Source organism: Canis lupus, chromosome 4 (genome assembly GCF_048164855.1).
Source record: "Canis lupus baileyi chromosome 4, mCanLup2.hap1, whole genome shotgun sequence".
Taxonomy (NCBI): Eukaryota; Metazoa; Chordata; class Mammalia; order Carnivora; family Canidae; genus Canis; species Canis lupus.
Window position 1 is genome coordinate 14,666,970 of NC_132841.1, and position 27,183 is coordinate 14,694,152.

At 38.2% G+C, this 27,183-nt stretch overlaps 1 protein-coding gene across 1 annotated transcript in view; it reads left to right on the forward strand.

The window, feature by feature from the left end:
- The window catches only part of ARID5B (AT-rich interaction domain 5B), a 178,514-nt gene that overhangs the window by 23,375 nt on the left and 127,956 nt on the right, over positions 1-27,183 (forward strand). Inside the window, exon 3 of the mRNA XM_072823215.1 lies at positions 7,324-7,549. Within this exon, the coding sequence (XP_072679316.1) occupies positions 7,324-7,549 (226 nt within the window). The remainder of the gene's footprint in view (positions 1-7,323; positions 7,550-27,183) is intronic.

Consider the following 27,183-nt stretch of genomic DNA (forward strand, 5'->3'; position numbering starts at 1 on the left):
ATATGCTGTGTTTTCCTGTTCTCATTCAGTCCTCCTCCTGCCAAACCCTTTGATATTACATCTGTGTTCATAATCTTTGGGCTTCATTAACATAGCTGAATATAGTTATCCTTTTAAAAGATTTTATTTATTTATTTATTTATTTATTGGAGGAAAGAGAGCAAGCAGAGGAGGAGCAGAGGGAGAGGAACAAGTAGACTCCATGCTGAGCATCGAGCCCAACGAGGGACTTGATCCCCTGACCCTAAGATCATGACCTAGGCTGGGTTGGGTGCTTAACTGACTGAGCCATGTAGGCATCCCTGAATATAGCTATCCTAAGCAATGATTGGTTACTAGTTACCACATGATGTTATAAGGAAGGTTGTGTTCATGTTCTCTCTCCTGAGGAATGATATATTTATCATGATAAAGGTTTATCTGTGTGCAAGAGAGACCCAGAATTAAAATGTTTAAGTAAGTTGGGAGTTCAAAACCTCACTTGTGTCACCACCTACAGGTATATGGTTCAGGGATGGTATGGTGGTTCTGCTGCATGAGATTGCCTAGAGAGCCAACTCCTCTGTTTTTTTTCTCCTAAGAGATTTGTCCTCATGTGTATGTTCCAAAGGTATATCCATTCCCTTTAAGGCCATGACCTGGAAGTTGCACACACCACTATTACTCATACTTTTTTTTTTTTTTTTGTAAGAACTTGGTCACATGACTGAAACTAGCTATAAGAGGAGCAGGGGAAATGGTGTCTTTATTCTGTGTGCAGCAAATTAGCAGTTTATTACTAAAGAAGAAAGGAAGAATAGATTTTGGGGGAAAGCTAGCCACAGTTGGGGAATTTAAATTTCCCTTGTGTTGTCTAAGATCTTTTCTTACGATCAGCCAAATGGGCTGTGCAGTTCCACTAGGTGTGAGTTGATTCTGAGACATCAAATTGACAATATGGGACTAGAGTCTAGATGAATTTTTGGAACCAAACTGTAGAATGTAGTTAAAGGGTGAATACTGGAATTCCCATGGAAAATGATTTCCTCAAAGAGTAATATTCAGAGAAAGAGGATCTGGACCCAGACTATATCTAAGGATCTATGTTTCCTACATTTTCCCAGTAGGGAGATGGAATAACGAAGAAGAGAAATTGAATGAAGCAAAGAAATATAGAGGTGGTAGGTGTTGGGTGGGTGTTCTTCATGGATCCATTGAGTTTTTGCACATCTTGTGAGCAGAGCCACTGATTTCCTGTTCTGGGCTATCTTTTCAAGGATGCCTATATAGTGAACAGCTTTGGAAGACAGAGCTAGTGTCTTTCTATGGAACAAAGAGTAGGCATGATTATTGATCAGTATTAAAGATTTGGGTTCTCTACACTCAGGGTCCTATCCTGTAATGCACCCCACTGCATGTTCACGTGTCATCTCACCCTCTTTGTATCCCATTTTGACAATTAGGTATTAAAGAAACAACACAAACACGGTATTTCACTGCAGCTGTTGCTGTGAGCAATAAACCATTCTTTGTCTCTGACCAGGAGTCTTCTGTCCTCTGCCAGCATCTGTAGAACTGTGGCAGGCCAACTTGTAAGTTTGAAAGTAGAGTAAAATCTCACACTCTTCACAGTTCTTAACAAGAGGGAGAGTTTTGTCGAAGGAAGGGTTGTTCTTTATCAAATGCCACTAAGAAATCAAAGGAAACAAAGAATGAGGAAAGGTCTTGGGTTCATGATATAATACAACATTGTCAAAGGTTTTGAACTCAAGACCCTTTATATCCAAATTATCAAGGACGCCGAGGAGCTTTAGTTTATGAGACTTATATCTATTGCTATTTACTGCATTACAAATTAAAAATGAAGGGCACCTGAGTGGCTCAGTGGTTGAGCATCTGCCTTTGGCTCAGGTTGTGATCCCAGGGTTCTGGGATCTCATCCTGCATCAGGCCCCCCACAGGGAGCCTGCCTCTCCCTTTACCTATGTCTCTGTCTCTCTCTGCATGTCTCTCATGAATAAATAAATAAAAATCTTTTTAAAAATTTAAAAAATAAATTAAAAATGAGAAGTAACTTAAAGTACTTGGTAATTCATTTAAAAATAAAAATAATACGACATCCATATGTAGAAAAAATGAATGTCAAGCTGAATCTCAAACATTATACAAGATTAAGCCAAAATAGATCATATTTCTAAATATAAAACTCTACAACTTTGGGAAGGAAACATAGGAGAAACTCTTTGTGACCTGGGATTAGGCAAAGAGCTCATAGGTGCAACAGCAAAGCCACGATTCAAAGAAGAAACAACCTGATCAAACTGGACTTGATCAAAATTTAAAACCTTTGAAGACACTGTTAAGAGAATGAAAAGACAGCCACAGAACGGGAGAAAATACTCCAAATCACATATCTGACAAAAGACCAGTAGATACAAGAAAATGCAATGTTAAGAAAACAAACAGTCCAATTTGAGAAATAAGCCAAAGACTTCAACATGTGCTTCACCATAAAGGATATATGGATGAAAAAGTAACACCTGAAAAGATGTTCGACATCATTAGTCATTAGGGAAATGAAAATTAAAACATGATAAGCCACTCCACACATATTTAGAGTAGGCCATAATAAGTTAATTAACAAAGATGGTATCGAGTACTGACAAGGAAGAGAAACAACTGGAATGCTCATCTATTTCCTGGTAGGAGTACAAAATGGTCCAGCCACTCTGGAAAACCGACTAGAACATTAGATCTACACTTACCCAGCAGTCCCTCTCCTGAGGATTTGTTCTAGTGAATTAAAAATGTATGTTCACAAAAAAACCTTCATGTGAATGTTTACAGCAGCTCTAGTTGTAGTCACCAGAGTTGAAAACAACCCAGCGTCCCTCAGTGGGTGAATGGATAAACAATTTTGTGACACATCCACGTCACAGGAGATACTACTCAGCAGTGAAAAGGAATCAGGCTGTTGATACATCTGCAACATGGATGGATCTCAAAGGCGTTATGCTGAGTGAAAGAAGCAGTCTCAAAAGATTTCAGATGGTATGATTCAATTTATATGACATTTGGAAAAGAGAACACAATAGCAAGAACAGATCAGCGGTTGCCATGTGTTAAAACTCATAGAGCTGTACATCAAAACAGGAAATTTTACTGTAAGTTAATTTAAAAAATAAAAATAGTAATATAAACCTATTATATAAGTGCCACATTTTTATGAAAATTAACCATATTTTGAAAAACAAAGAATTAGTAAAAACAGTGGCATTGTTTTACATTTTTATAAACTCTTTAGTGTCTGGCTTGAGAGAGGCAGCTGGATTCTCGTATCTGCTTCTGCATTTACTCTCCTGCCTTACCATATGTCATATAGTCTCTGGAAAACCCCACTCTACACTTGAAAGAAAATAAGACTGAAAGAAGCAAATAATGTCTTAGTATTATTATGATCTTTGTTTTGCTTGTACGGACCACCTGAAATAGTCTTGGGGATTCCCCAGGGTTCCTGGACTACGCTTTGAGAACCACTGACATAATACACTGTCCCAAATTTCAGTCATTTTCATAGCATCTTCTCTTTTATTTTATTTTTTTGCCATACTCACATGTCCTGTGTTTACTTAATGGTTTTGTTGAAATCAACCTATTTTTTTTAACTTACATTTATTTCAAGAGGAAACTTTCTAAATCTCCTATAAATGGAAAACCAGTACCACTTTCCCATAAATGGAAAGTAACCACAAAAATAAATAAGCAATGAGTAACTTATAAAAAAAAAAAAAAAAAAAGTTTACCCCTGAACCATCTAAACTCATCTCTGCATGGCACACTTTGGAAAACACCAGTGCAGAGGACTTATGACAATGAAAATGTGGCTGACTCCAACATCCCACTGCATTTATGTAAGCCCATTTAAATCCTCGCAATTACCTTAAGAGGTAGAGTATTATTGTCCTTTTTTTTTTTCAGTACATTAAAAAAAAAAAAAAAAAAAAAACAACAACATAGAAGCACAAGGAGGTTAAATAAGTTTCCTGGTGTTCCCAGTGAATAAATTGCAGGCCTAGGATCAAACCCAGGCAGAGACTCCGGAGTCCAGGATGAATGCTATGTTGGCAGATAGGGGACCTGAAGTCTTGTCCAAGTTCTATCGGAAGTTGGTAGGAGGCTATGTCACTGAACCTCACCATCTTTGTCAATAAAATGAAAGAGGTGGACTACGTCAGGGTGCGCAAGCTTAACTGCTGGCCGGCTGCCCAGGGGCCAGGCAGGTAAGGGAAAAGTGGACTGGCTGTAAGACAGTAGAGAGTGATGGGGTCACCAGTAAACTAGAGATCTCACATCTTCTCTAAAGAAAGCACCCACTTTCAGCTGTTTATTGTTTTTGTTTTGGCAGCTCTTTTGCATTTTATTTATTTATTTTTTTACCGTTTTGTTTTTATTTTATTTTATGGAAAGATGGAAGTCCAGAGACCTACTGGGAAGTTGCCCACTTTTTTGAACACGTGGGGAGGCCAACAATACACAAACAGGCTCATTTGTGACTTCACGCCTAGATACTCTCCTCTCTGACAGAGAGGATTCCATGATGGAATAAGCTGTTTTTATACAGTGGTACACACAAAATCCAAATGACAGAAACAAGCCACTTCAAACAATGGCGACAGGGGATCTGGACTTCGGTAGCGTCTCGACGCAGCCTCCATAAATATTGATTGGGAGCTGGGTTAATTGAATAGCCAAGGTACATTATGAGAATAACAAAGTGTATTCCTTTGTGTTCCTTTTGTGTTGTATTAGAGAAAATCAGCAATATTTATCCAGTGCTAATTCTTGGTTTGCAGAGAGCTAATGTAATCATGAGATGAGCTTATTGAAATTCTTTTCTTAGACATAGAGGCTTGCCCGAGAACGGCGAGTATTAGGAACTTTAGTCAATGCTTGCCCAGAATAGTAAATACGAACATGTGATTTATGCCATTGTGTGTACAAAGCAATGTTTCCTGAGACATTTTCTATATATATGTTAGCTGTTTTGTTTTTTTTGGGTTGGTTTGTTGCTTCCCCCTCCTCCGCTTATCAGATTTCCTTCTAAATCCTGGCATTTGACAATGTTGCAGGGCCAGTTTCTCTGTGAATCCACAGTAAAACATACTGGTGGTTGCACAATTAATCCAAACTTGGGTTTATGGCTTATGCGTGTTTATGTGAATTCCTGCATTTGTTTTTATATATGTGTGTATATTCATGAAGTCTGTTCCTGAGAAAGAGAAAGGGAGGAAGGACAAAATCTATAGACTGAATCTTGAAAGATGGGTTTATTCATCAGTGACATCATAAGGATTGTATTTTCTCTTGGTTAATAAACTATTTGTTTGGCGGGCGCTGTAAGCCAGCCAGAGCTAGTCATGCCATTTCTTGGAAAAGATCTGAAGCAACTGGTAATTGAAATGATAATCATTTGATCATAGTTAGAGCTATTTGAAAATAACACTCATCTCCAAACTGGCCTCTTCTGAGGAACCATATTTGGTAACATTGTTGCCAAATTCCATCTTTGCTAATATTGAGACTTATATACATGATAATTATTTTCCAGTATATTCTAAACTTGATTTCTTGTGTGCCCTGTCCAGAAGCTGTTCCCATATGCTTTGAAACCATACCCAGCCTGAATTTTCATTCTGACATTTAATAATCACCATGTAATAGCTATAAAATGCGTGACAACGACAGATCTTTTATTTCAAGAGGATGGTGTAGTGAATCTGAGTGAAATCATCCGTTGAAATGGTACTTTGTAATGTGCTCCATTGTTTATAAAGTACTGATTTTTTTTTTTTTTTCTTGAGCAGAGGATAAAAACAGTTTCCACTTTGGGTCCCATTCAGTGGAAGTCCATATTTAATCATGATAAGAGAAAGGACTCCATTACGAAAGTTTTACTTTTCATTTTTGATAGAGTATTTATTTTGCTGCTGCCTGACAAACTTTGTTCTCAGAAGCAGCTTGGAACTGGATGAGGAAAAGTGAAATTTTAGATCCTACCTTAAAACATTTTTAAAAACTAAATCCAGGGTTTCTTATTGTGTGAAGCTTATCTTAATAAACCCTTTTTTGTTTGCTTTGGAGTTGCATGTGTAGTACGTGTGTGCGTGTGTGTGTGTGTGTGTGTGTGTGTAGGTGGGGGAGGAGAAGGAGGAAAGAGTCATGTTTAACAGCAAAATTAGCCAAAATCACTTGTGAATTCCTTTTGTTTAATAGCTTAGAGACATCTTCCTGTTGTTGTTTGTCAAAAATATTTCTAAGATTTTGTAAGCTTAGGGGTTTTCACAGCTAAGCTTTCTTCAGAAATGTGAAGTAAAAGAAATGAAAGAAGTCAGTTCAAGTTGAAATGTCAAATGCTTCAAATAATTTAACTTAAAACCCAGTGAGATGATCTTCTTAAGCCTTTTCCAAAGAATCTTCAGTAAGAGAGGCCCTCCTTCACTCCATGGATGGATATCTATTAAATATCTTGCTGGATTAATTCTGAGTCAGAGAAGTTGGTTGTTCCCTGGAAGCAATTAGAGATGCTTAAAATTCAAATTTATGATCCATACGAGAAACTTAAGTTTCAACTACTTTTCTTAGATTCAAAGACTTTCTCTTTGCTCACCCTCTCTCCTCTTACCCATATGTATTAAAAGAAAAAAATCAGTTCATTTCTCAGCTTACAAAGTTTTTAAGAAACATGAGAATGTGTAAGTTTCTTTCAGTGGGAAGCACATAACATTTATGAAGTATTTCTTTTGGGATTACATCACAGTTTTATTTAATTTTTAGACAAAAGTTAAATTCAATATTTGTGTATAAGCCAAGGGAAAATGTACCATAAACATAGGAATTTGGGGGTGAGTCAGAGTTCCAAGAATCCCAGATTACTTAGACCATTTATATAGAGACAGGCTAACCATTAGTCACCTAGTTCTCACTTTTTACTTTTGCAATTAACTGCACCTAAAAATTAGCTTTCACCGGAGTAAGTGGTCAGACAGGCAGAGTGGGCTTTGGCAACTGGCATTAAAAATGGCTATCAGAATCACTACCCAATTTGGGGAACACTTTCTAATCATATTACAAGTAGATCTTCTAAATTATTTTTCAACTAGGCAGCTAGCAGTGAAAAACCACTGAAGTGAGTTATTGAAGATTCTCTTGTCACCAAAAAGCACATTGTCTTCATGCATAAGGTTGAACCACTCAAATAGTATCTCAGAGGAGCTTTGTTGAACATTTCTCATTTGCCCTACAACCACAAATAATGTTTTGTTCTTCCCTGACCACTTCTTGCAGGATGAAGTCATTGCTGTTTCTGAAAAGGTAATCGTGAAGCTTGAAGACCTGGTCAAGTGGGTACACTCTGATTTCTCCAAGTGGAGATGTGGCCTCCAGGCTGGGGCCGTGAAGACCACGGCCTTGGGGAGGAATGGACAGAAGGAAGCTTTGCTGAAGTATAGGCAGTCAACACTCAACAGTGGACTCAACTTCAAAGACGTTCTCAAGGAAAAGGCTGACCTTGGTAAATATAATTTGTACTTCCAAATCTCATGTGTGGGTGTAGACAGTAGTAACCTACTTTTTTTTTTTTTCTGGTTGTAGGCCTTTCTGGAAACCCTGTCATATATATAATTTTATATAGACATAAAATTTATTTGACTTCAGAGGGTCTTGGGAATATGTATGGACGGATTGTTGGGGTATGTAAGGGATGGATGCTGGCTGCCGGATTGCAGGGCCTTCTCCTGGTGGGACCCTGAGCCAGGAACCAGGTGATACAACACATGGCCTTAGGCAGCTCCCATTTGGTGTCAAGGCAGAAGACTTAATTAGGGCACCTGAGATTGAATTAATGAAGAGTTTAAATATTTGTTCTGAGGAGATAGTATGACATCTCTTAACACCATGTCAGGATTTCATGTGTTTGTTTACCAAGGCTGGGTGGGAAGCAGAGCGAGGAAGAGAGATGAGTTACTTAGTGTGGAGCAATGTCAAATTGTTTCGCCTCCTAGTCTCAGTTTCCCCATCTGGAAAAGATGGGGACTTTACTGCGTCACTGAAATTTAAGATATAAAGGGTTTAGTTTACCACAGTGATGACTGGCGTATACAAGGGGCTTCCTGATGAATTCTTTTGCTTTTTCTTAACACGTTCTTCTCCAGAGGCTTTCTGTGGCCATTTCTTTTATCCTCTCCCGTCTATTTGTATCTCCCTGTGGTGCTCACTGACTTACTCTCCTAGCGTTGCTTAACACCAAAGTTGTTGACCTCTGAGTTAGACTAGTTATTTCCTCTTTAGGCAAAGAGGAACTTCACTTTTAACATATTAAGGCATCTTTTTCTTTCATTCTAGCACAATGCTGATTTTCATAGCCCTATTTTATGCCTTAATGTGACAACTTCCTGTTTTCTTTAGCCTAGGATTTAACTATTACAACAAACCCAGACTCTTTACTTAATTGGCATAAAGAGACTGCATAACAGCAGTAACTGTCTTTCCTGTGATTCTGATTTGTGATGAGCTGTACTGTGCATTGGGAATCATATTAATATTTTCTTGCAATTTGAGTCAACGACTAACAGTTTCCTGTCATCTTTTGGTAAATGTCAGGCGGTAATATTTTGGACATGGCAGCCTGACTTTTGAAGAAAATTATTAATCTGGTGTTTTATTTTAAAGCCCCCAATTTTTTTTTTTTTTACTAAATTTCCTATATATGCTGTTATATTCCCCAATTTCATGAACACACAATGACTAGTCTCTTGATGTGTGATAATGCTGGATAATACATGTGTTGTATTACTTTTCTAATGTTTGCTCTAAGTTGTATTGCTATTGTCTTATGTTCACCCTAACATTTAAACATTTCTTTTGTTTGTTTGATTTTTTTTTTTAGTTATGGAATATACTGTTACTAATAAAAAACTAAACAGGAAACCCACGGGGGACAAAAGGATGTGTAGATGGTTAAGCTTGATGTCACACATATAAACAAGAGTATTTATAGCAGACTTGTTTTCTGTTTAAAATTGATAGTTTATTAATGAATCTGAAAAGAAACTCAATCTCTTAATTCTAGCAAAAGATTTAGAGGGTTTGATCTTACTGAATTCTAAAAAAAAGTCCATGATGTACTTTTTAATAATTAATTTCAGAAGAAATTGATTTATAGTGAATATTCAAAGTACTTAGTGGTTTTTAAACCTAGTGTTTGGTAGACTCACTAGGGGAATTTTAAAAATAATACTGATTGCTAAGTCCAGCTTCCCCAGATTGTTCATCCAGTAGGATTAAGGCAAGGCCAAGGAATGTGGCCTGAAAAAAAGACTTCCTAGGTGATTCTGAATTTTTTTTTCAGTCTCATTTGGGAAACAGCAATACAATTAGTGCTGAGAAAGGGAAAATAATCAACAGGAGATTTGATGGGGAGGCTCTCCTCTGGTGAACAAGAAACACCATGTTACTTTTTCCTTCTTTTTTTTTTTTTTTAATGTAAAATACCCCTTTAAGGATAGAATTTGGGGCCTTGAAATTCTACTCAGTTGGTATGAACTGTGGGGAATTTGAGACAAATAGCTTTTGTAATTGGAATGCACACTGTGTTGTAATAATGTGGAAAGAGAAACAAAAACTTTCCTTAATGTAATGAGTTTCCATTATCTGCTTGATCTAAGGTTCACAAGCCTACATTGTTAGGATGTATATATTGGGGAGACAGGGGGTGTCACTTGCTGTACACATTCCTGTCCTAGCAACTTTCTCTTCAACCTCTTCCTTTTTGTCTGCAACATCAAAATATTTGTTGTCTGCACTTTTCTTTCTACACAGTGGTTTTCTTATCTCTCTCTCTCTGGGCCACACTGAAACCACTTCCAATACCACATTGTTAATGGAAGTTCACACACTTATTAGGTTTTTCCTTCTGTAGAACACTTCCAACTCCTCATTGTTCTTACCAAAGAAAGAAGATGAACTCTGAGATTATTTAAGACCCCCCTCTTTTTTTTTCTGGTGGAAGTAAGCAAAGAATGGAAAGATCTCACCTTTCTTGTGGCTAAAATAAAACTCCGATACGTTATGTTTTTAACCGAAGGATTTCATCACGTTAAAACATCAATAGCGACAAAATAATTAAGTTGACTCTTAGAGAAGGGATTTTACCATCTAAAAGCTAATTAAAGAACTCTTCTTGCTCAATGTTTAGGTAGAATAAGTTCCCTTTAATCCCAGTTTGTGTCACTTCCTGTCTCTCTCTGAAGAGTAAAAAAACAAGAATGTTCTCACAAATGTGTGTCTGCCAGCAAATTAATACTCCGCAAAGAGAAACTCTGCCCCAAATGGCAGCTTCCAATAACTGCTCTGATTCGAAGCACAGCTCTTTTTTTTTTTTTAATTCTCTTCCCCTTCAAGGACAATATTTGTGGATATCATGTTTGCTTTTTACAAATCTCTGCAGTTTTCGTTTAAGATTCAAAATGACTGGTGACTAAAATGACACATCTAGATAGTGGGAAAACCAATAATCTTCAAAAACACTCCTGAGATGTGTTAGCATGCCTTCGTCCCTTTCCCTCCTCTTTGTCCTTTTCAAAGAAAGAAAGTTCAGTATGAAACCAATTCAAATTGTGACTTTACTCGGTAAGATGTTTTACCTTCTCCACAGACAGTTTCATACTGAAGTTTATAGGAAAAGGAAAAAAAGAGAGAGAAAGAGCTATGTTAAAATACAAGGGTTAAGGAATGTATAATTCATAAGCGTAATGAACACAGGAACCTGTTTTTCCAGAAGAATCGGGTTGATTAAATCATTCACTACACAAGCTTCTAGTTATTTATTTTTGTCTTTAGAATTACAGTAGTTAGCTTTTGTAATAAAGTGGACTTGATACCCATATTTGGTATGGCAGTTGGACGTCGTCAAATGAAGAATTATTTCATTTTACAAAATTTTTAGCAACGAAGGAATATAAACACTATCAGTTAAACATAGGAAACTTGCATTTTTTTATTCCTTGGGCTATAGTTTGAAAAAAATCAAATTATTTTATATAACACTGCTTCTTACAGAGTTCCTTTAAGTGAAGTATGAAAGCTGCAGTGTAAGCTTTATTGGCCTATAAATATGTCATTATAGTTGGACTACATTTATATGCTTTGGATTGTTGTTTAAGCCAAGAAAATATGTCTCTACAGGTTGACTTTTTATTGAAACCCTTTGAGGCATACAACAGAATGTATTTTAGGCCAAGGTTATTAAAACAGCATTTTCATTTTTTTGCAGCAGACTCATTGTCAATTATGCTGCCACAAACTGTCTGTGGATGGGCAGTTATGAATGGTTTCATCTCCAAATGTGTCTCTAGAAAAAAGAAAGAAAAGATAGAGCGTCTGAGCTGAAACTGAGAAAAGAGACCAAAGGATGTGGGTGTGGGTACAGCTGAATTTAATGATGGGGGTTCCCTTGGTTCAATTTCTGTTTCTAAAGGCCCATCAAATTGAGAAAGTGTGGCTTCCCCTGTCCCTTCTGTTGCCCGGATTTTGTTATACTTTGGGGAATAGACAACATGGTGGTGTTGAAAGAACAGTAAGGAGAAGGTCGGGAGAATCTTGGCTCTTCCTGTTCTGGAGATCTGTCACTTCCTCGAAGAGTCACTGTATGCTTATACCTTTAGCTGTAATTGTGTAAAGTAGCTGTAATAGTATGTACCCTGCGTTATCTCACTGGGTTTTTGAGAAGATCAACTGAGGAATAATTAGTGTCAATGGAATCATTTGTGATACTGAAGTCCTAGTATTATGACTGTGTTATTATCAGAAGGAAGATTTATATGAGAGGGAGCTATGCAGTATGATATTAGTTTATTTGTTCATTTTGAGCTTCCCTAATCACACGGTCTAGTGTTGAGGGCATGGTATACCCTTATTATTATGTGCCTCAAAAGAAGGCCGATACTATTATTAAAATCCTTCTGATCTTTGCATACACACACACACACACACCACTCACACTGTAAAATGATATTTTATATGTACCCTATTACATATTTATATGTTTCCTTACATATAGATATGTATATTTTTATGTTGTATAACTTTTTTCCTCTCAAAAATTTTGTCAAAATAAGCTGGCTCATAAGTGGCCAGTAATGTCAATGACTTCTCAAGGATTTTTATTTAGAAATTGACTATAGTCTTTGCTTGGAAATTCTGGAGGCCTTGTATTTCAAACGGTTATTTCAGATCACTTTGGAGTTTGATATGTCAAGCTGCTTCCTGGCGTGTGGATATGGGTAGGATTCTTACTCTGCAGACAAAAACTGCTTAAAGGGCTCCAATAGGAAGCATGCTAAGGTGCTGATAGTTTATCAGGGAGGGTTTTTCACTTGGTACATCAAGTGAACTTACTAGGATTGAAGACATGCTTCTTATTAGGACAGTCCTTTCCTTTCTTCCTTCTTTCTTCCTTCCTAGATATAAACTTTCTATGTATATGAAACAGTCTTGTGAGCTTATTTGGTATTTATATTTAACTTCTGTTGCCATGTTAGCTGTACTGTTTTCCTTAAGGTAGAAATTTCCAGAGTTTCTTAGATGATATGTTGTTGAATTATTCTGTTCATGAATATCACAAGGAATCCCTATAGAAGGGCCTCTTCACTAAAACCAATCTGGCCTTTATAGAATCGTTGAGTTCAACATAGAAATCAATTACATATGGAGCTTATCAAAAATTTGTAAGGGTACTTTCTAAAGGATTTTCTCACAAGGCCCTATGACAGTATTGTTGTGTGAACCACAGATTCTTTTAAAAAGTTCATCGTGGCACCATTAACACCGGAGAAGCCTGCTATCCAGGGACTAACATGGCTGTGTCTTCAGGAGGTTGCTTCGTGCCACTGTAAATTGACAGCCCAAAGGACCTCTGAACAGGAGTATGTTCATATTTCCAAGAGTCTGTGTCCAAGACATCTAAAGCTTTCGAATAACTTTTCTAAGCATCTGGGAACAGATCAGGAAGGTTATTTATTTTCATTTTAAAGTCAGAATTCAGCTTGCCCATGTAATCAAACAGTTGAACATTGTCCTGAAATAATGGTAGAATGTGTGTGTAAGAACTGTCTTGAAAAAATGACAATCGTGTATTTTGTCTGCACTCAGCCATCTTGGCTGTTCCTGCTGGAAAGGAAGTCTGCAAAATCTAAGTATGTGTGAGCCAGTCGGCAGCTGGTCATGGATATTGCTGTCTGGATACTCGTATTGCCATCACTCATGATGGCTCATTCCAAGTTAAGCTCCTCTCGTTTGGAATTTCTGTTGATTGCGGATCTTCTAGTGTTTTCTAGAGTAATGAATGCTTTTTAGAATTCTAGATTCCTATCTTCATTTGATCATGGGCTGAAGATGGATAGTCAACAGAAGAGAAGTTTGTAGAATTTAGGAGTTTATTCTTTTAGAATGGAGATGTCAGGGCAGAAGTAGGAAGAAAAAAGTGAAATTGGAAGTTTTGGTGTTATTTTTAGTATTCAGGTTACCAGTATTCACCTCTTGGCTACAATGTGTGCACAAGGTAGGAAACTCATGCTTTTTTCAAGCTCTTCAGAGAGTTGTGAAGCTGGACGTTGGTCCAGTTGATGTTTCTCATCCCCTTTCATTGAACTAGTCCTTAGTGCTATTTCTATTTGCCTAAACAATCCCCATTTTTTCGATTCTTCCCCGGGATGTGGTTCTAAAAATCCCTCACCATCCTGGTTACTCATCTTAGGATCTACTTTGGGTGTTCTTTTATACCTGCTTACCCATTTATGTTTTATGAGCTCATCTGTGCTGAGAAACCTAGACCCAAACAGCTTCCAGTGGAAGAGGGACTGTGATACACATCCATCTGGCTTGGCAGCCTCCAGGTAGATCATGACACTGACTAAAGTATGGCACTCTTCTTCTCTACAGCTGTATGGCCTGGATTTCTAATTCTCAGAGCACAAAGGGGAAAACATGTTAATTCAGCGACTACTGAATTTTAGTTACTTGGTTTTTTGTTTTTGTTTTTAAACAGTAGCATTAAATGTAGACTATTATCTAATGAAAATTATTGTCCATTAAGATGGTGGGAGTCTCTGTGGCTCAATCCCAGTGCTGTGTTCTTTTGGCTTCTGCAGTTCTGTTGTTGTGTACTCTAGCATTTAAGGTGACACTTGCCTCAGCTGGTTTTTGCTTCATTAAAGGTCCACAGTTGAATACCAGCTTGGTGTCCAGCTTCTTTAACCTGCTCCGATCAAATAAGAGAAAGACTAACAAGTATTCCCTAAATTATCATATGTGTTAGTTTAATGCATTAGCATCCTCCTGGACTCTTAACTATTCTGGTTTTGTTTTCATTTTCTGTTTTTCTGGTATTTTGTCTTTAGTCGGGTATTCTGTGGCCATTTCTATGATAAAAGGACCACCATGGAGAAAGCAATCAACCTTTTTAATTTTGTTTTAGCTTCATTAATGAGAAATGTTAATTTCACAATCTGATGGGAAGATAACCAAAGATGAAAGAAATTCAGCTGCGGTCTGAGTCCTTTGCTCTCTCTGTCTCTCTGTCTCTCTGTCTCTCTCTCTCTCTACACACACACACACACACACACACACACATATAAATATATATACACCACCTTTAGTTCTTGGTTACATACCTGGTCTACTGGAAAGAGTCTTTTGGCAGCCTTAGCTTCTTGCAAGCTCATAAATTTCTGGTATCATAGATAGATTGATGAACTTGGACCAATAATTCTATTTGCATTTGGTGATAGGAGTGCGACATTGACTCTGTACCTCAAATGTGCTTTAAAAATAAGGTTTGATTCAACAGCTCCCCTTCCAGTTGGAGATGCAAAATGCTTTTCTCCTATTATTGTGACTCTAAAATGTTTTTGTTTGCTTTCCACCTCTCATCCCTTGAGCCACTGCATGGTTACTGACTGTGGGCCATTATTACAGCTGTTATCACAATGGTATCACCTTGGAACACAAAGGACATACATCGTACATGTGAATTGATGTGACTTTTCCAGAGGGTTTTGTGAGCAGATATTTGATTTGGGCATTTAGGCTTAATTCTCTTTAGTGTTGACGCTGATTCTTCCAAACAGCTCGTTTATCTTTTAGAGTACTTCAAATGTGAGGTTTTATTGCAAAACATTAATTTTCCTAAATGTCAAAGATTCACTCCCCTTGTCTCCTCCAGCATTATGTGTGTAAGTCTGTAGTTTGTACAGGTCACTGCAGAGAAAAGCCGAGTTTTGGACTTTTACCCCATTTTAATAAATGTATTTATTTAGGACAGACTGAAGTAATGGTAGGTTTTCAAAGCCTTTCCGAAGTGCTTCATGCACAGTAGGGGCTGAGCAAATAGTCCTGCCATTTCAGGGTTTCTTGATTGCCTTGCCCCGTGAGTACTCCGTTAGTGTGCTGGGATGAAGTGGCAGTGCTTCATTCTTCCCCGAAATCCCAGAGCCATGCCTTGCCTCGAACTTTCTTCATTTGGACCTCTCCACTTGCTTTCTAAATTTTTATAATTTCTAACATTTTTATCCCGTGGACCCTTTTAAAATATTGCCTTTCAGCCTGTAGCCGCCCTCCGCCCCCCCCCCCCCCCCCGCCTTGCTTTCTTGGATAACCTCATGCCTACCGGATAAAGTACGAATGTTGTAGGCAAGCTTCCAGTGAACTGTTTACCCCATCCTCTATTTCTTTTCTTTTTTATGAAATAACTTTCATTGTTGTGGTTTTTTATTACCAATGCTATCCATGTCCATATTACAAAATGTAGGCATTGCAAACAAAAAGCAGAAAAATGGAAGTTGCTTCTTTCCCTCCCATTCAGAAGTAAGTGCTTTTAGCGCTTTGATATATCTATGTGCCAATGTATCTAATATGTGGATAGACAGGAATTCATATGCATAAACTCTTTCCCCATAAAAATGAAATCTAATGTTTGCCTCCCCCATTGAAATCTATACAGATGTTTTTTGTATGGCAGTGCCTCATGTCCTAAAATGCTCTACACTGTTTCTTTGCACCTGCCTAACGTTTCAATATAGAGGTATTTCTATTGTTGGACATTTGGGCTGCTTCTGTTTTCCTAAAACTCTATGAAGTTCTGGGAGCTCTGCATGTTTCCAAGACTATTTCCTTATATATCTATAAAGGTGGAATTGCCAGCTCAGAGTGGACACGGAATGTTAAGACCGCCTATCTCTCTACCTTATCTCCTACCCTTTATGTACACCTTCTTTAGTCTAACTCGTCTGACTGCTTGGTCTTCTTTCTCGTTAACAACATGGACCTACCCTCCTGCTCCTCAATCTCTGCAGTGCATTTTGAGTGGCTCATGCCTTCACTCATTCTTGAAATGCCCCTTCCAGGACTCTTTACCTGTAGAAATGCTGTTTTCTTTAAGACCAAGTTAAGCACCTGAAGCCCTCGTGAGCCATGCAGCTCATAGGATTTTCCCTGCTTTTGGAGCTCTTAATCACATTGAGTGTCTCTACCATCTACTGAGCACCTTACTCTGTAACTAGCAATATAATTCAGTATCTTTTTCTTCTGTGTTTGTCTTATCTTCCCCGTAACAGTCTTAGGTCTATCATGTAGGCACTCTAACTTCAAAGTTACACCTACTAGGTTGAGTAAACATGTCACTTTTATGGTCAACCTCTGAAAACCTCTGGAGTTCTCTGCTCTGAACCAAACTAGAATCCTTCCATACTTTCAGTGGTTGACTTGACTTCTTGTCCAGCACTTCCTAGGATGATACACTCTAGTGGAGGGGCTGTCTCATCAGTACCTGGTAGGAGAAGCAACCTGCTTGGGGCGGGGGAATGCCATTTTTAACTATTTTGGCTTAATTTGTAGTCAGCCATCTATAGACTTATTCTGAGAAACTCATTAAGAGGGATTTTGAACATGCTCGAAGCTAGCCTTCCAGCCTGAGGATTTTTGGTAGTGTTGTAGGGGTTTGTTGTGTGTAGACATTTTACGTATTAATACTGGCACTTATTAATTCGTCCCTTCCTCAAGGGAATCTTTTACATGTTTCAGGATTATAGCAGTTACAAAAATGTGCAGGGAAATAAACAAATCCAGACTGGACTTGCTCTGCTTTATCTTTTTTATTATCGGCTTGTTCGTAATCTGTCTTTTTTTTAGGTGACAGGTTATTAAGGAGATGGTTTTAGCATGACATCTAATGTTTCGTATTCTAGGCAATTGCACTGTTTTAATCCTCGTCTCCCTTAAAATGGTTACTTGCTAATCATGATGGAGGATATTCTCCACCTTCCAACTACCCATTCTACTTCTTTGGTTCACAAAGAAGGTATTCTATTAGGCCCTACAAAAACAATGCTTCATGCGTGGCCTATTCACTCAATAAGAAATAAAACATTGTTTTCATAGCAGTGCTGATAATAAGGCAGATTTCAAAGCATGATGAAACGTATACTTTTCTAGCAGAGAAAAACCTATAGTTACCTGGCTAATTACCCATCACGTGACACTTGTGTGTAAATATAGGCTTCTCACATTTGTAGCTTCTGTACAGGTTTCTTTTTTCTTTTTCTTTTTTTTTTAATTGAGAACACTTAGTTGACATTGTTTTGTATTAATATTTTCAATCAAAGATTTAGAATGAGGAAACAGAAGCTGCCATTTTAGGGTGTCTTCTTTTTTACCCTAAATCTTTGGTACACTAAAGGTGCACTAAACCTTTGCAGCCTAGACTTTAAAATAAGACAGGCCTGGATTCAAATTTTTGCTCCGTAAGCTCTATGACCTTAAAAAAATCATAATTCTGCTTTGATTGCTTATCTTTGAACCAGAGTTAACAATACCTGTCTCACGGGACTGGGGATGATTAAATTCAGTCACGCGTGAGGAATCATCAAGCACACAGTGGGAGCATTTAGTCAAGAACATTTTTTTCCCCCTTTCTTTTTTCCTTTAAGTAAACCCAGGGCAGCCCGGGTGGCTTAGCGGTTTAGTGCCGCCTTCAGCCCGGGGCGGGATCCTGGAGACCCAGGATTGAGTCCCACATTGGGTTCCCTGCGTGGAGCCTGCTTCTCCCTCTGCCTGTGTCTCTGCTTCTCTCTCTATGTCTCTCATGAATAAATAAAAATCTTAAAAAAAAAGAAAAGTGAACCCTACAAAATGCTGTTTCCCCCCAGAAAGTCAGTTAGACAATTGCAACATAAAAATATACCAAGATAATAGATAATCATAGTACCTGACTTCATTGAAGTTCATTCATAAACATTGGAGTAGCTATTCTAAGGCACAGAAGTTAATTCAGGGTTAAATAAGTCATGATCTCAGTTTTCTAGGGGTTAAGGGTTATTTTGAAGTGCTTTTAATGTGATATTTTAAAATTTAATTCTGTCAGAATTTACCTAAGTGTGTATTGTCCTGCAAACACAAAAGTAAAGGCAAATGGCCTGCCTCTGATCACCCTTAGATCATAATTAACAGCTGATCCTTCGTTGGTTAGAAAATTTGATGCCAGGAATTCAAATGTACGTTGGGATATCACAAGTGAAACACATGAAATACTGGCCTCATCTGGTGCTTCTCTGGCTGTTCATAAAAAAGAATATATATCTCATTAATAATTTTTATATTGGTTACATGTTGAAATAATGATTTTGATATGTTGGGTTAAATAAAATATATTATTGCAATTGATTTTACCTTTTCCTTTACATTTTTTATGGATACTAGAAAATTTTAAATTATGTGGTTCACATTATATTTATATTGGACAGTGCTGATCTAGAGAGATTTGAAGAACTATGATGGTTAGCCAAACTTGAAGTAGGATCACTGTTTGTATGCACCGAGTGCTTAAGAAGGCTAGGCACTGTATTTGCCATGGAAAGAAGATGAAGATGGCTGTGAACTGGCTGTTCTTATGGTATATTAGGTGTATATAGGTAGGCGTATGGTGTTTGTGTGTTTGTGGAATGGTTCAACCTGGAAATCTGTTTGTCCTTGAGGTGCCTAATTATTCTAAAAGAAACCAAACCACATTGTGAAGTGGTTTTGTGTGTTTTCTCTTGGAGGTCATGAGCAAGAATTTTCAATATACATCATGACAGCCTGCATTATGCTAAGGTATCAAACATCTCCAAAATCTCAGTGGCTTAACACAACAGAGGCTTAATTTTTGTTTATACACAGTTCATCATGGCATACAGGACTCTACAAGACAAATTTTCCCTCTGTGATGGCTCCGCCTTGGTGGTTCATGCTTATAGGAAGGGGAACAGGGAGGTAAAGAGCTGAGTACTAGAGTTCAAATGTTTACACTCAGTAGTAACATGAAGTAACACACATCACTTCTACTCACATCTCACTTCTTGTTCAGATTAATTCCATGGTCATGGCTTACTTCATGGAGGTTAGGATATATAAACCTACAGCATTCTTGGAAGAAAAGGAAAATTGATGTTGGATATACATTTGTAATGTCTCACACGTGCCCTTGGGATATTGATCAGTTTCATAGAATAATAAAATCTCAGGGTTGATAATTTAGTTACAAGTTTCTAGTTATGACATCTTTCCTGCACTTACTACTTCTTAAATGTCTTCTGCTGAAATCTTGATTAGTTGACCTTTTACTGTTTTCAATGATTGTGAACTCATTATCTTATAAGGCAGTTCTAGCTCATCTTTGATCCATCCCTGTGTTAGAAATGATGACTTATTGATGACTTAAGTTTGAAATGTATGGTTTATAGTACAAACTACTGTATTAATGGTATAGTCTTGTTACTAATTCTTGTAACAGCCATGTGAAACCAAATTTTCCTTTTCCTTGATGGTGTTTCAGATATTTGAAAAGAGCTGTCCCCAGCTTCACACTTTCATTCCCTAGGTCAAACACCGACAGCCTCAATCGCACATCCCACATGAAGCATGGCTTCTAATTCTTTCCCCTTACTGGTAGTCCTCATCTAAAGGAATCTCAGCTGTCCCTGCCACTCTGAGTGTAACTATATTTGTCTCTACTTAAAGAAAAGATGGAACTGTAACTCCTTAATTTTTTTATACAATACTTGCAAAAATTTAAACCATTTTCCCCTTAATTTCACTTTTTTATGATACATATAAAACTTCAAACCATTCAGAAGTAAAAGTCCTTCTCTTCCTTTCCAATGCCACTCCTTCTTTAGGACTTACACATTACTAATAATTGGTGGTTACTCTTCCAGTTATGTGTGTGTGTGTGTGTGTGTGTGTGTGTGTGTGTGTAAGTTGTTCTGCTTTAAAAATAGGATCTTACTGCGTACACTATCTTGCAACTTGCTTTTATCAGCTACTGAAGTAGCTAGAACTGTGTTGTCTAGTATGGTAGCCACTAACTGTGTTGTCTAGTATGGTAACCAGGAACAGCTACAGAGCTCTTGAAATATTGCTACTGCAGAAGAGAAACTGAGTTTGTAATTTTAATTAATTCCAGTTTTAAAAAATATTTGTGTGTGTGTGTGAAACGTAGCTTTATTGTTTTGGTAGGGCTCCATATCACTTTGCTGAATGTTTAGCATGCAAATTGCATGTACTATAAGTATAAAATACCAGATTTCAAAAACTTACCATAAAAAAGAATATATATCTCATTAATAATTTTTATATTGGTTACATGTTGAAATAATGATTTTGATATGTTGGGTTAAATAAAATATATTATTGCAATTGATTTTACCTTTTCCTTTACATTTTTATGGATACTAGAAAATTTTAAATTATGTGGTTCACATTATATTTATATTGGACAGTGCTGATCTAGAGAGATTTGAAGAACTGTGATGGTTAGCCAAACTTGAAGTAGGATCACTGTTTGTATGCACCGAGTGCTTAAGAAGGCTAGGCACTGTATTTGCCATGGAAAGAAGATGAAGATGGAAGAGACCCAGTCTCAGGAATTCATAGTGTAGTGGGGCAGACAGACACAGCTACGTTGTGACATGGAGATTAGCCAGTACATGGATGAAGGTGTAAGCAATGTACACCAGAAGCACAGAAGTTTCCTAGGTACATGTCTTGCAATGCGAGCCAATTTGAAAATGCTTAAAGGGTGGGGATTAGGATTGTTGAGTAAGTGAGATTCCCATCCCATGTGATTCCTCTGTTCTACCAGTATATTACTAGAAATGGAGAATCTCATGGTCATCTCTGGCTTAGATCTTTCTGAATGGCCTAACTCATCTCACTAAGAACTTGGGTTTTGCTCAGATTTGGCTTTCCAGGTAGAATTCCTGTGTTTGATGTTAAATGCTGACCTTTCATTGTCTCTGATAAACACATTGTGGTTCATATCAAGCTTGTCTTGTTAGCAGAAGAAATATGCGTATTATCTGTTCCTTGTTGAAATTCCTAATATTTTGTCAAAGCTTTAGCACTTCTGCCCAGAAAGTGTTCTGAGATGTTGAAGGGAAGATAATTAAGCTGAGGGCTCTTTCTTGATTTATTTGGGTTTATAGAGTTCCATTTGTTTCATAACTAGGAAGACTTTTATGCCTACCAATGCATTCTCTGATGATAAAAGGATATCAGTTGAAATTCAAAATGTTAAGTCTTTATCCTGTCATTGGATGTCCTTGATTCATCAAAGCAATATTTTCATGTGATATTCCTTGCTTGTATTACCTACAAGCTAAGAAAAAAGTTGGCAATTTTAGATTGCAAATGATAGAACTTTTCCATGAAAATGTCAGCTTTCTGCCTGGTTACATTATTCATAGTTGCAAATGGGGCTAGTGTGGTTAATCAAATCAATTCATATAAAACAATTTCTCCTGAAGGCAATGTTAGCTAGCGGTGGATCTCACAAAATCAGAGAATTTACCCTGGGCAGAGCTTTCTGGCTGAATGAAACTTCTGTCAAATCTGTTCTGGGAGTGAAAATAGGGATAGTATAGATCCATACTGCAGATAGCCAGTTCATGTTTGGCAGCCCATGTGGCAGCCCATGTACTGATGATCATCTGCTTTCTCCCCGCCTCCCCCCCCCAAAAAAACCTATAGCCCCTATAACTTAGGCTATAAGTCAAGTGCCTGAATGTTCTGAGGAATCATGAGTCATGGGTTCTTAACCCAGGATCAATGAATAAATTTTTGTGAAGATGCATAAAAACAACCAATGCCAAATCTTCGCAGAATTCTCTGTGCAAATACACATTGTCTTGGGAAATTATTCAGAGCATTCATTTGATTCCGAAAGAAGTATATGATGAAAAAAGGTTATGACATACTTTTTAAATGCCTGATTATCAGTTACCCCTGTCCCCAAAAAATACCCTTCAGGCACTCTGGCCAAATCTGATGTCCTGCCCTTTCCTGCTGATTCATTCACATGTTATTGGGAGGAAAAATAATTGGATTCTCCTGTCTTGATGGTGCTTAACCATTGGGGGAGAGGTGCCGTAGATGATTTTGAGAATCTAAAAAACAATATGGATCCACTGCCGAGAAAACATTTGCATCCACAAAACCGGAATGACATTTGAGGACACTCATGGATCCTGTTGTGAAATTGAACTCTTGGGTCAAGACTGGTGGTTGCTTCTCTCTGAAGAGTAGAAGATAATCATGCTAGGAAGAACAATAAGGATGATAATGTGTCCACTCACAACGCTGATGGGATTCTACTTTCAGATAGATATGGGGGGATTTCTGGTTTTTAAGTATGTGTGGCTCTCTCATCTCGTATATTTTTCTTCTATATTTTCAAATTATAAATTTTGGCAGCAGGGCTAGGCCATAGGCAATTCTTATTTTCTACTGTCTGGGTAATTTGGATCTGCTGTGTAGACATTATATCTTTATTAGTCACTTCCTCTATAGGGTGCCATAAAAAGACTTGCTACGGTGGGAAACCCTCTGCAGACTCCTTTTGATGAAGTAGAGCGCCCTTTTGTAGTGTAAATACATTTCCTATGGCTTAATTTTTATATATCAGATTTTCATAAAATTAGGCCTAAGGATTCTTTTGAAAGGCTTTTTGTCATATCGACCCAGTGGCCACTTCTAACAGCAATTTGTTTATTATGTGAATCAATCTCATGCTCAATATTCTTAATATTTATAAAATAATGACTTTTTGTCTTTTACTTAGGGAGCTCTGTATATTTGCTTATGGCTCTGCATTTGGTTTATTTCCTGGGAGTATGAGTTGAAGCCCAACATGAGAAATCTTTTCTATTTTATTCTGATCAAGACCCTACCTGCCATTTACTAGACTAAACTACTTACAGGGAAGGGAATGAAGGTCCCTCCCCAGACCCAACTTTTAATCTAAGATATTGTCTGGCATGCAGTAGGTGCTCAAAATGTACATTGTATAAATGGATGGGTAACTAGGCTTTAAATCTTTCATCTGGAGGCAGCATAATATAATTGCAGAAGTCTTGAAGACCTGGACTGGAACCCTGGATCTCCAATGAAAAAAAAGTTATAATAATCCCTACCTCTCAAGGATATTGTAGGATTTAATAATATACTAAATTTCAGGTTCTTAAGACAATGTCTGGCACAATAAAGTACTTGATAAACAGTAGCATAATTAAAGTCTTAGACCTTACATCACGATGTCCTAGACTTTAGTTATTTATAAACCAACAACACAATTTTTGTCATATTGATGACTCCCTATTTTATAATTTACTTAATATTTTTCTTTCAATTGGCTACTTTTTTTTAACCTAACTTGATTTAATAGAAAATTTTATTTCACTACTATAAATGGAAAACCTGTATCACTTGCTATATATAACAGTGAAGATAAATACAAAATTCTTTAAAAAAATTGTTTATCCATGTACCACCTAAAATTGACTTGGGTACCACTAGTGTATACCACACTTAAGTCATTTCCTTTGAGGCTTTTCTCTTGGGCAACAGCCCAGCCTGGCTTATTGATAGCAAAGAGACCTGCTCAGGCTGTGGCAAGCCTCATGTCAACAACAGGCTAGGAAGGGTTGGAACCAGTTACACTGAATTAATCTATAGGCTAGGAAGTGTAACTGCCACACAGATGTGAGGTCTGAAAATAACCCACCACGCACCTGCCCTTGTTGTGTGTGCGTTACAGCGTTAATTGAGCACCAATAGATGAGATGCTGTAGGAACAGTAGAAGAAAGACATGAATCTTACCTTTGAGCTGCCTAGACTCTTGTGAATGGTTTAAGACTCAGCCCGTGATTAGGGTTGCAGACTTAAGGATCTCAACTCTGGGCAGTTTCTGAACATGGATCCCAGGGGGTTAGGGAGAGGATAATTGTTATTACCCTCCACTGGCCCCACACAGTGATTGTGTAACCTTGCAAAACTGTAAAATTCGTTTCTTCAGAAATTTGCCCAGTTGCGGGTGATTGCTGATGCTGAATCTTTCAGGTTGCCTAGATTAGAACAACACTCTTGCCCAAGGGTTGTGTTCAAATAAAGCAGAAGAAAATAAACCCTCCTCTGAAGGAGAGTGTACTTTAGTGGCACACGAAAAACAAAGGTGAAGGCTCACATCTGTGTTGTGTTGCATAATTGATAAAAGCTGAAGAAGCCCAATTGGAAACCAGCTCATCATCCATACTACTCTCCTAATCATTTAAATATGGACGGCACGTTTTAGGATGCTTGTTAATGACTCTGCAGGCACGTTGGTAGTCAGAACATTGCATGTGGTTTGAGAAATGGGTCTGGGTGTGTTTGCCAGACAATTGGATTCCAACCGTGTACTGAAGACCAGCCTCAATTTGACTGTGCTCTACTCTGTTATGCTGCGAAAGAAAAAGATAATTCAGCCAAGCATTGCGCCGTTGGCTAGAAACACCACAGTTCTGAATACAAATATTACTAACGGTAAATGAATCATTAAAGGAAGAGTAGCATAAAATATCTGACAAATGAACGCCTGAAATTTGGACTAGAATATATTTTACCATCCAGGAGCAGTACCTTAATTCGTCAACCAAAATATTAGTTGTCCATTTAAGTCACCAAAAAACATTTACAGTCTTAGACCAAATGATTAGTAATTAGGACTTACAAGCTATAAATACACAGCAGGCATTTGGTGATACCGTAATAAACCACGAGAGAAGCTAGAGTGGTTTCTCATGTTAGTAGAACCTTGAGAAGTATTTAGATCCATGTTCTCAGTGCCACAGTTAGGTTTTTTTCTGGAGGATGGGGGGGGGGGGTTAGAAGACATGTGCAACTCTTTCCCACCAGAAGCAGTGGGAGTATACTCACCGTCCTGAGGAAGTTAGGTCCTTGGTTTGTATAACGCTTGGATATTGTAACAAACAGTATAGACTTAAAGAAAAATAAAATTATTCCCTCCTGTTTCTTTCTCAGTCCCCTCCCTCCAGATCCCTTTCCTTTGAATGAGTTTTGTATAAATGAAAAAAAAAGACAACAATGGAAAGTTCCTGGGCCTCTCAGTTCCTCGTCCCCAGTTTGGCTGTTTTATCCCCTGTTTCAGGCTGTAAGAAGTAAAGCATTCATCATTCCAGCTCTGGACTTTGTTTCCCTATCTTTTCCCCTGCTGGCCTGCTAACGCTGGAGATGCTCACAGGGGTGCCGACCCACACCTGCCTCCTGGCTTCACTCACAGCTCCGGAAGGCGGCCCGTCGCTGGGAGGGCGAGAGCTAGGCCTTGTCCAGAAACAAAGTCTGGTGACATCAGTTCGGTGGAAGATCAGCCCAACAGCTGGTCTACAGGCCAGTGTCACTGCCCTGCAGGACCGGCCCAGCAGAGCATCTTATATTTGAGCAAGGAGCGAGGCAAGTCTTTGTAACATCCATTCGACCCACAGAGAGTTCCATGGAAATTCAGGCCAAGTGGTGTTGGGGGGCTGTTGAGAGCTGCTTGCCGCATGATAGCTACACTCCTCATTTCTGTGCCGGTAGCCCATTTCAGGAGATTTCGGGGATCCTCGCCTAGGCATTTCTGTGTGAGCTCACAACGACTGTATCTAGCAGGTGCAAGGAAGAAATGTCCTAAGCAGCCAACACCCCTACACTGTATATTTTTGCCCATATCTGTGGTCCTCAACTCCCTTTTAGATTTGTGTCTTTCTTGATTTTGAAGTCTGGAATCAAATCCAGAGTCCAGTTTACCAGAGAGTTGGAGTCACGGGTGAAAATCAGCGCATGTGCAAATGTTGGGTCCTCGGGGGACCCCAGTCAGCAAGCAGGGGCCCCCCCAGTGTGGCCAGAGTTGACCCACAGTGCCTGGACAGAGCAGAGTGTCCCAAGGGAGGATCCGGGGAGGCAGGGGAGGAGGCAGAGAGCATGGAAGACAGGGGCTGGGGGTACTGGCTGTTTACTAACTGGTAAGAAAGTCCTTGGAAACTGGCTAGGCCATCGTGGTGCACACCAGCCAAGGGCCCTGGCTCAGCCTGTTAACACGGGGGCAAGAATCCATCTAGATTCTGCTTGTAGCTGACTGAAAGCCCACCCTACAATGCTTAACTGAATAGTGCTCTTCAAAATGCACCAACTAAAAATAGTTTCATCTGCAGTGTGAACATAGTTTCGTATTTATACTAGCATCTGGCCTAAGGAATTGAAGACTCCAGTCTTTAAATAGCTCCACTCCAGCTCTTGAATACTCTGAGAAGAAAATCTATCCCAGTCAAACACCTTGTTTACATAGCCATGTTTCAATGCAAACAAGCTCCCTTTTTAAAATGCAGAAGAATATTAATTTGGGAGTGATGGTGCTTTGGGGGTAGTCTTTTTTTAGGGGGGGGGGAGTGACTCAAGAATGAATTTAAAAATCTGTCCATTTAGTAAAAATTTCTGAGACATCTACTGTGTTAACATTTTCATATTTTCCCAAATTAGATTTGCAAACATGTAAATGGTATGTGTGAATTTGGGGTGCCTCCTTTACTGTCATACGTGAAACCAGCTGGAATGAAGGTCTTGGGAAGAAAAATTTATGCTGCTGCTAATGCCCAACAATAATAGAAATATAAGCCTAGATATACTTTAACTTTTTCTACCAGCAAATGCTCTGGGGCCGGAAATCATTTGCCAGCAGGCAATGAATGTACTTTTGTTAGTCTTAGGGGGATACTAATGGTTAGTCCCCATGAAGAAAAATGTGA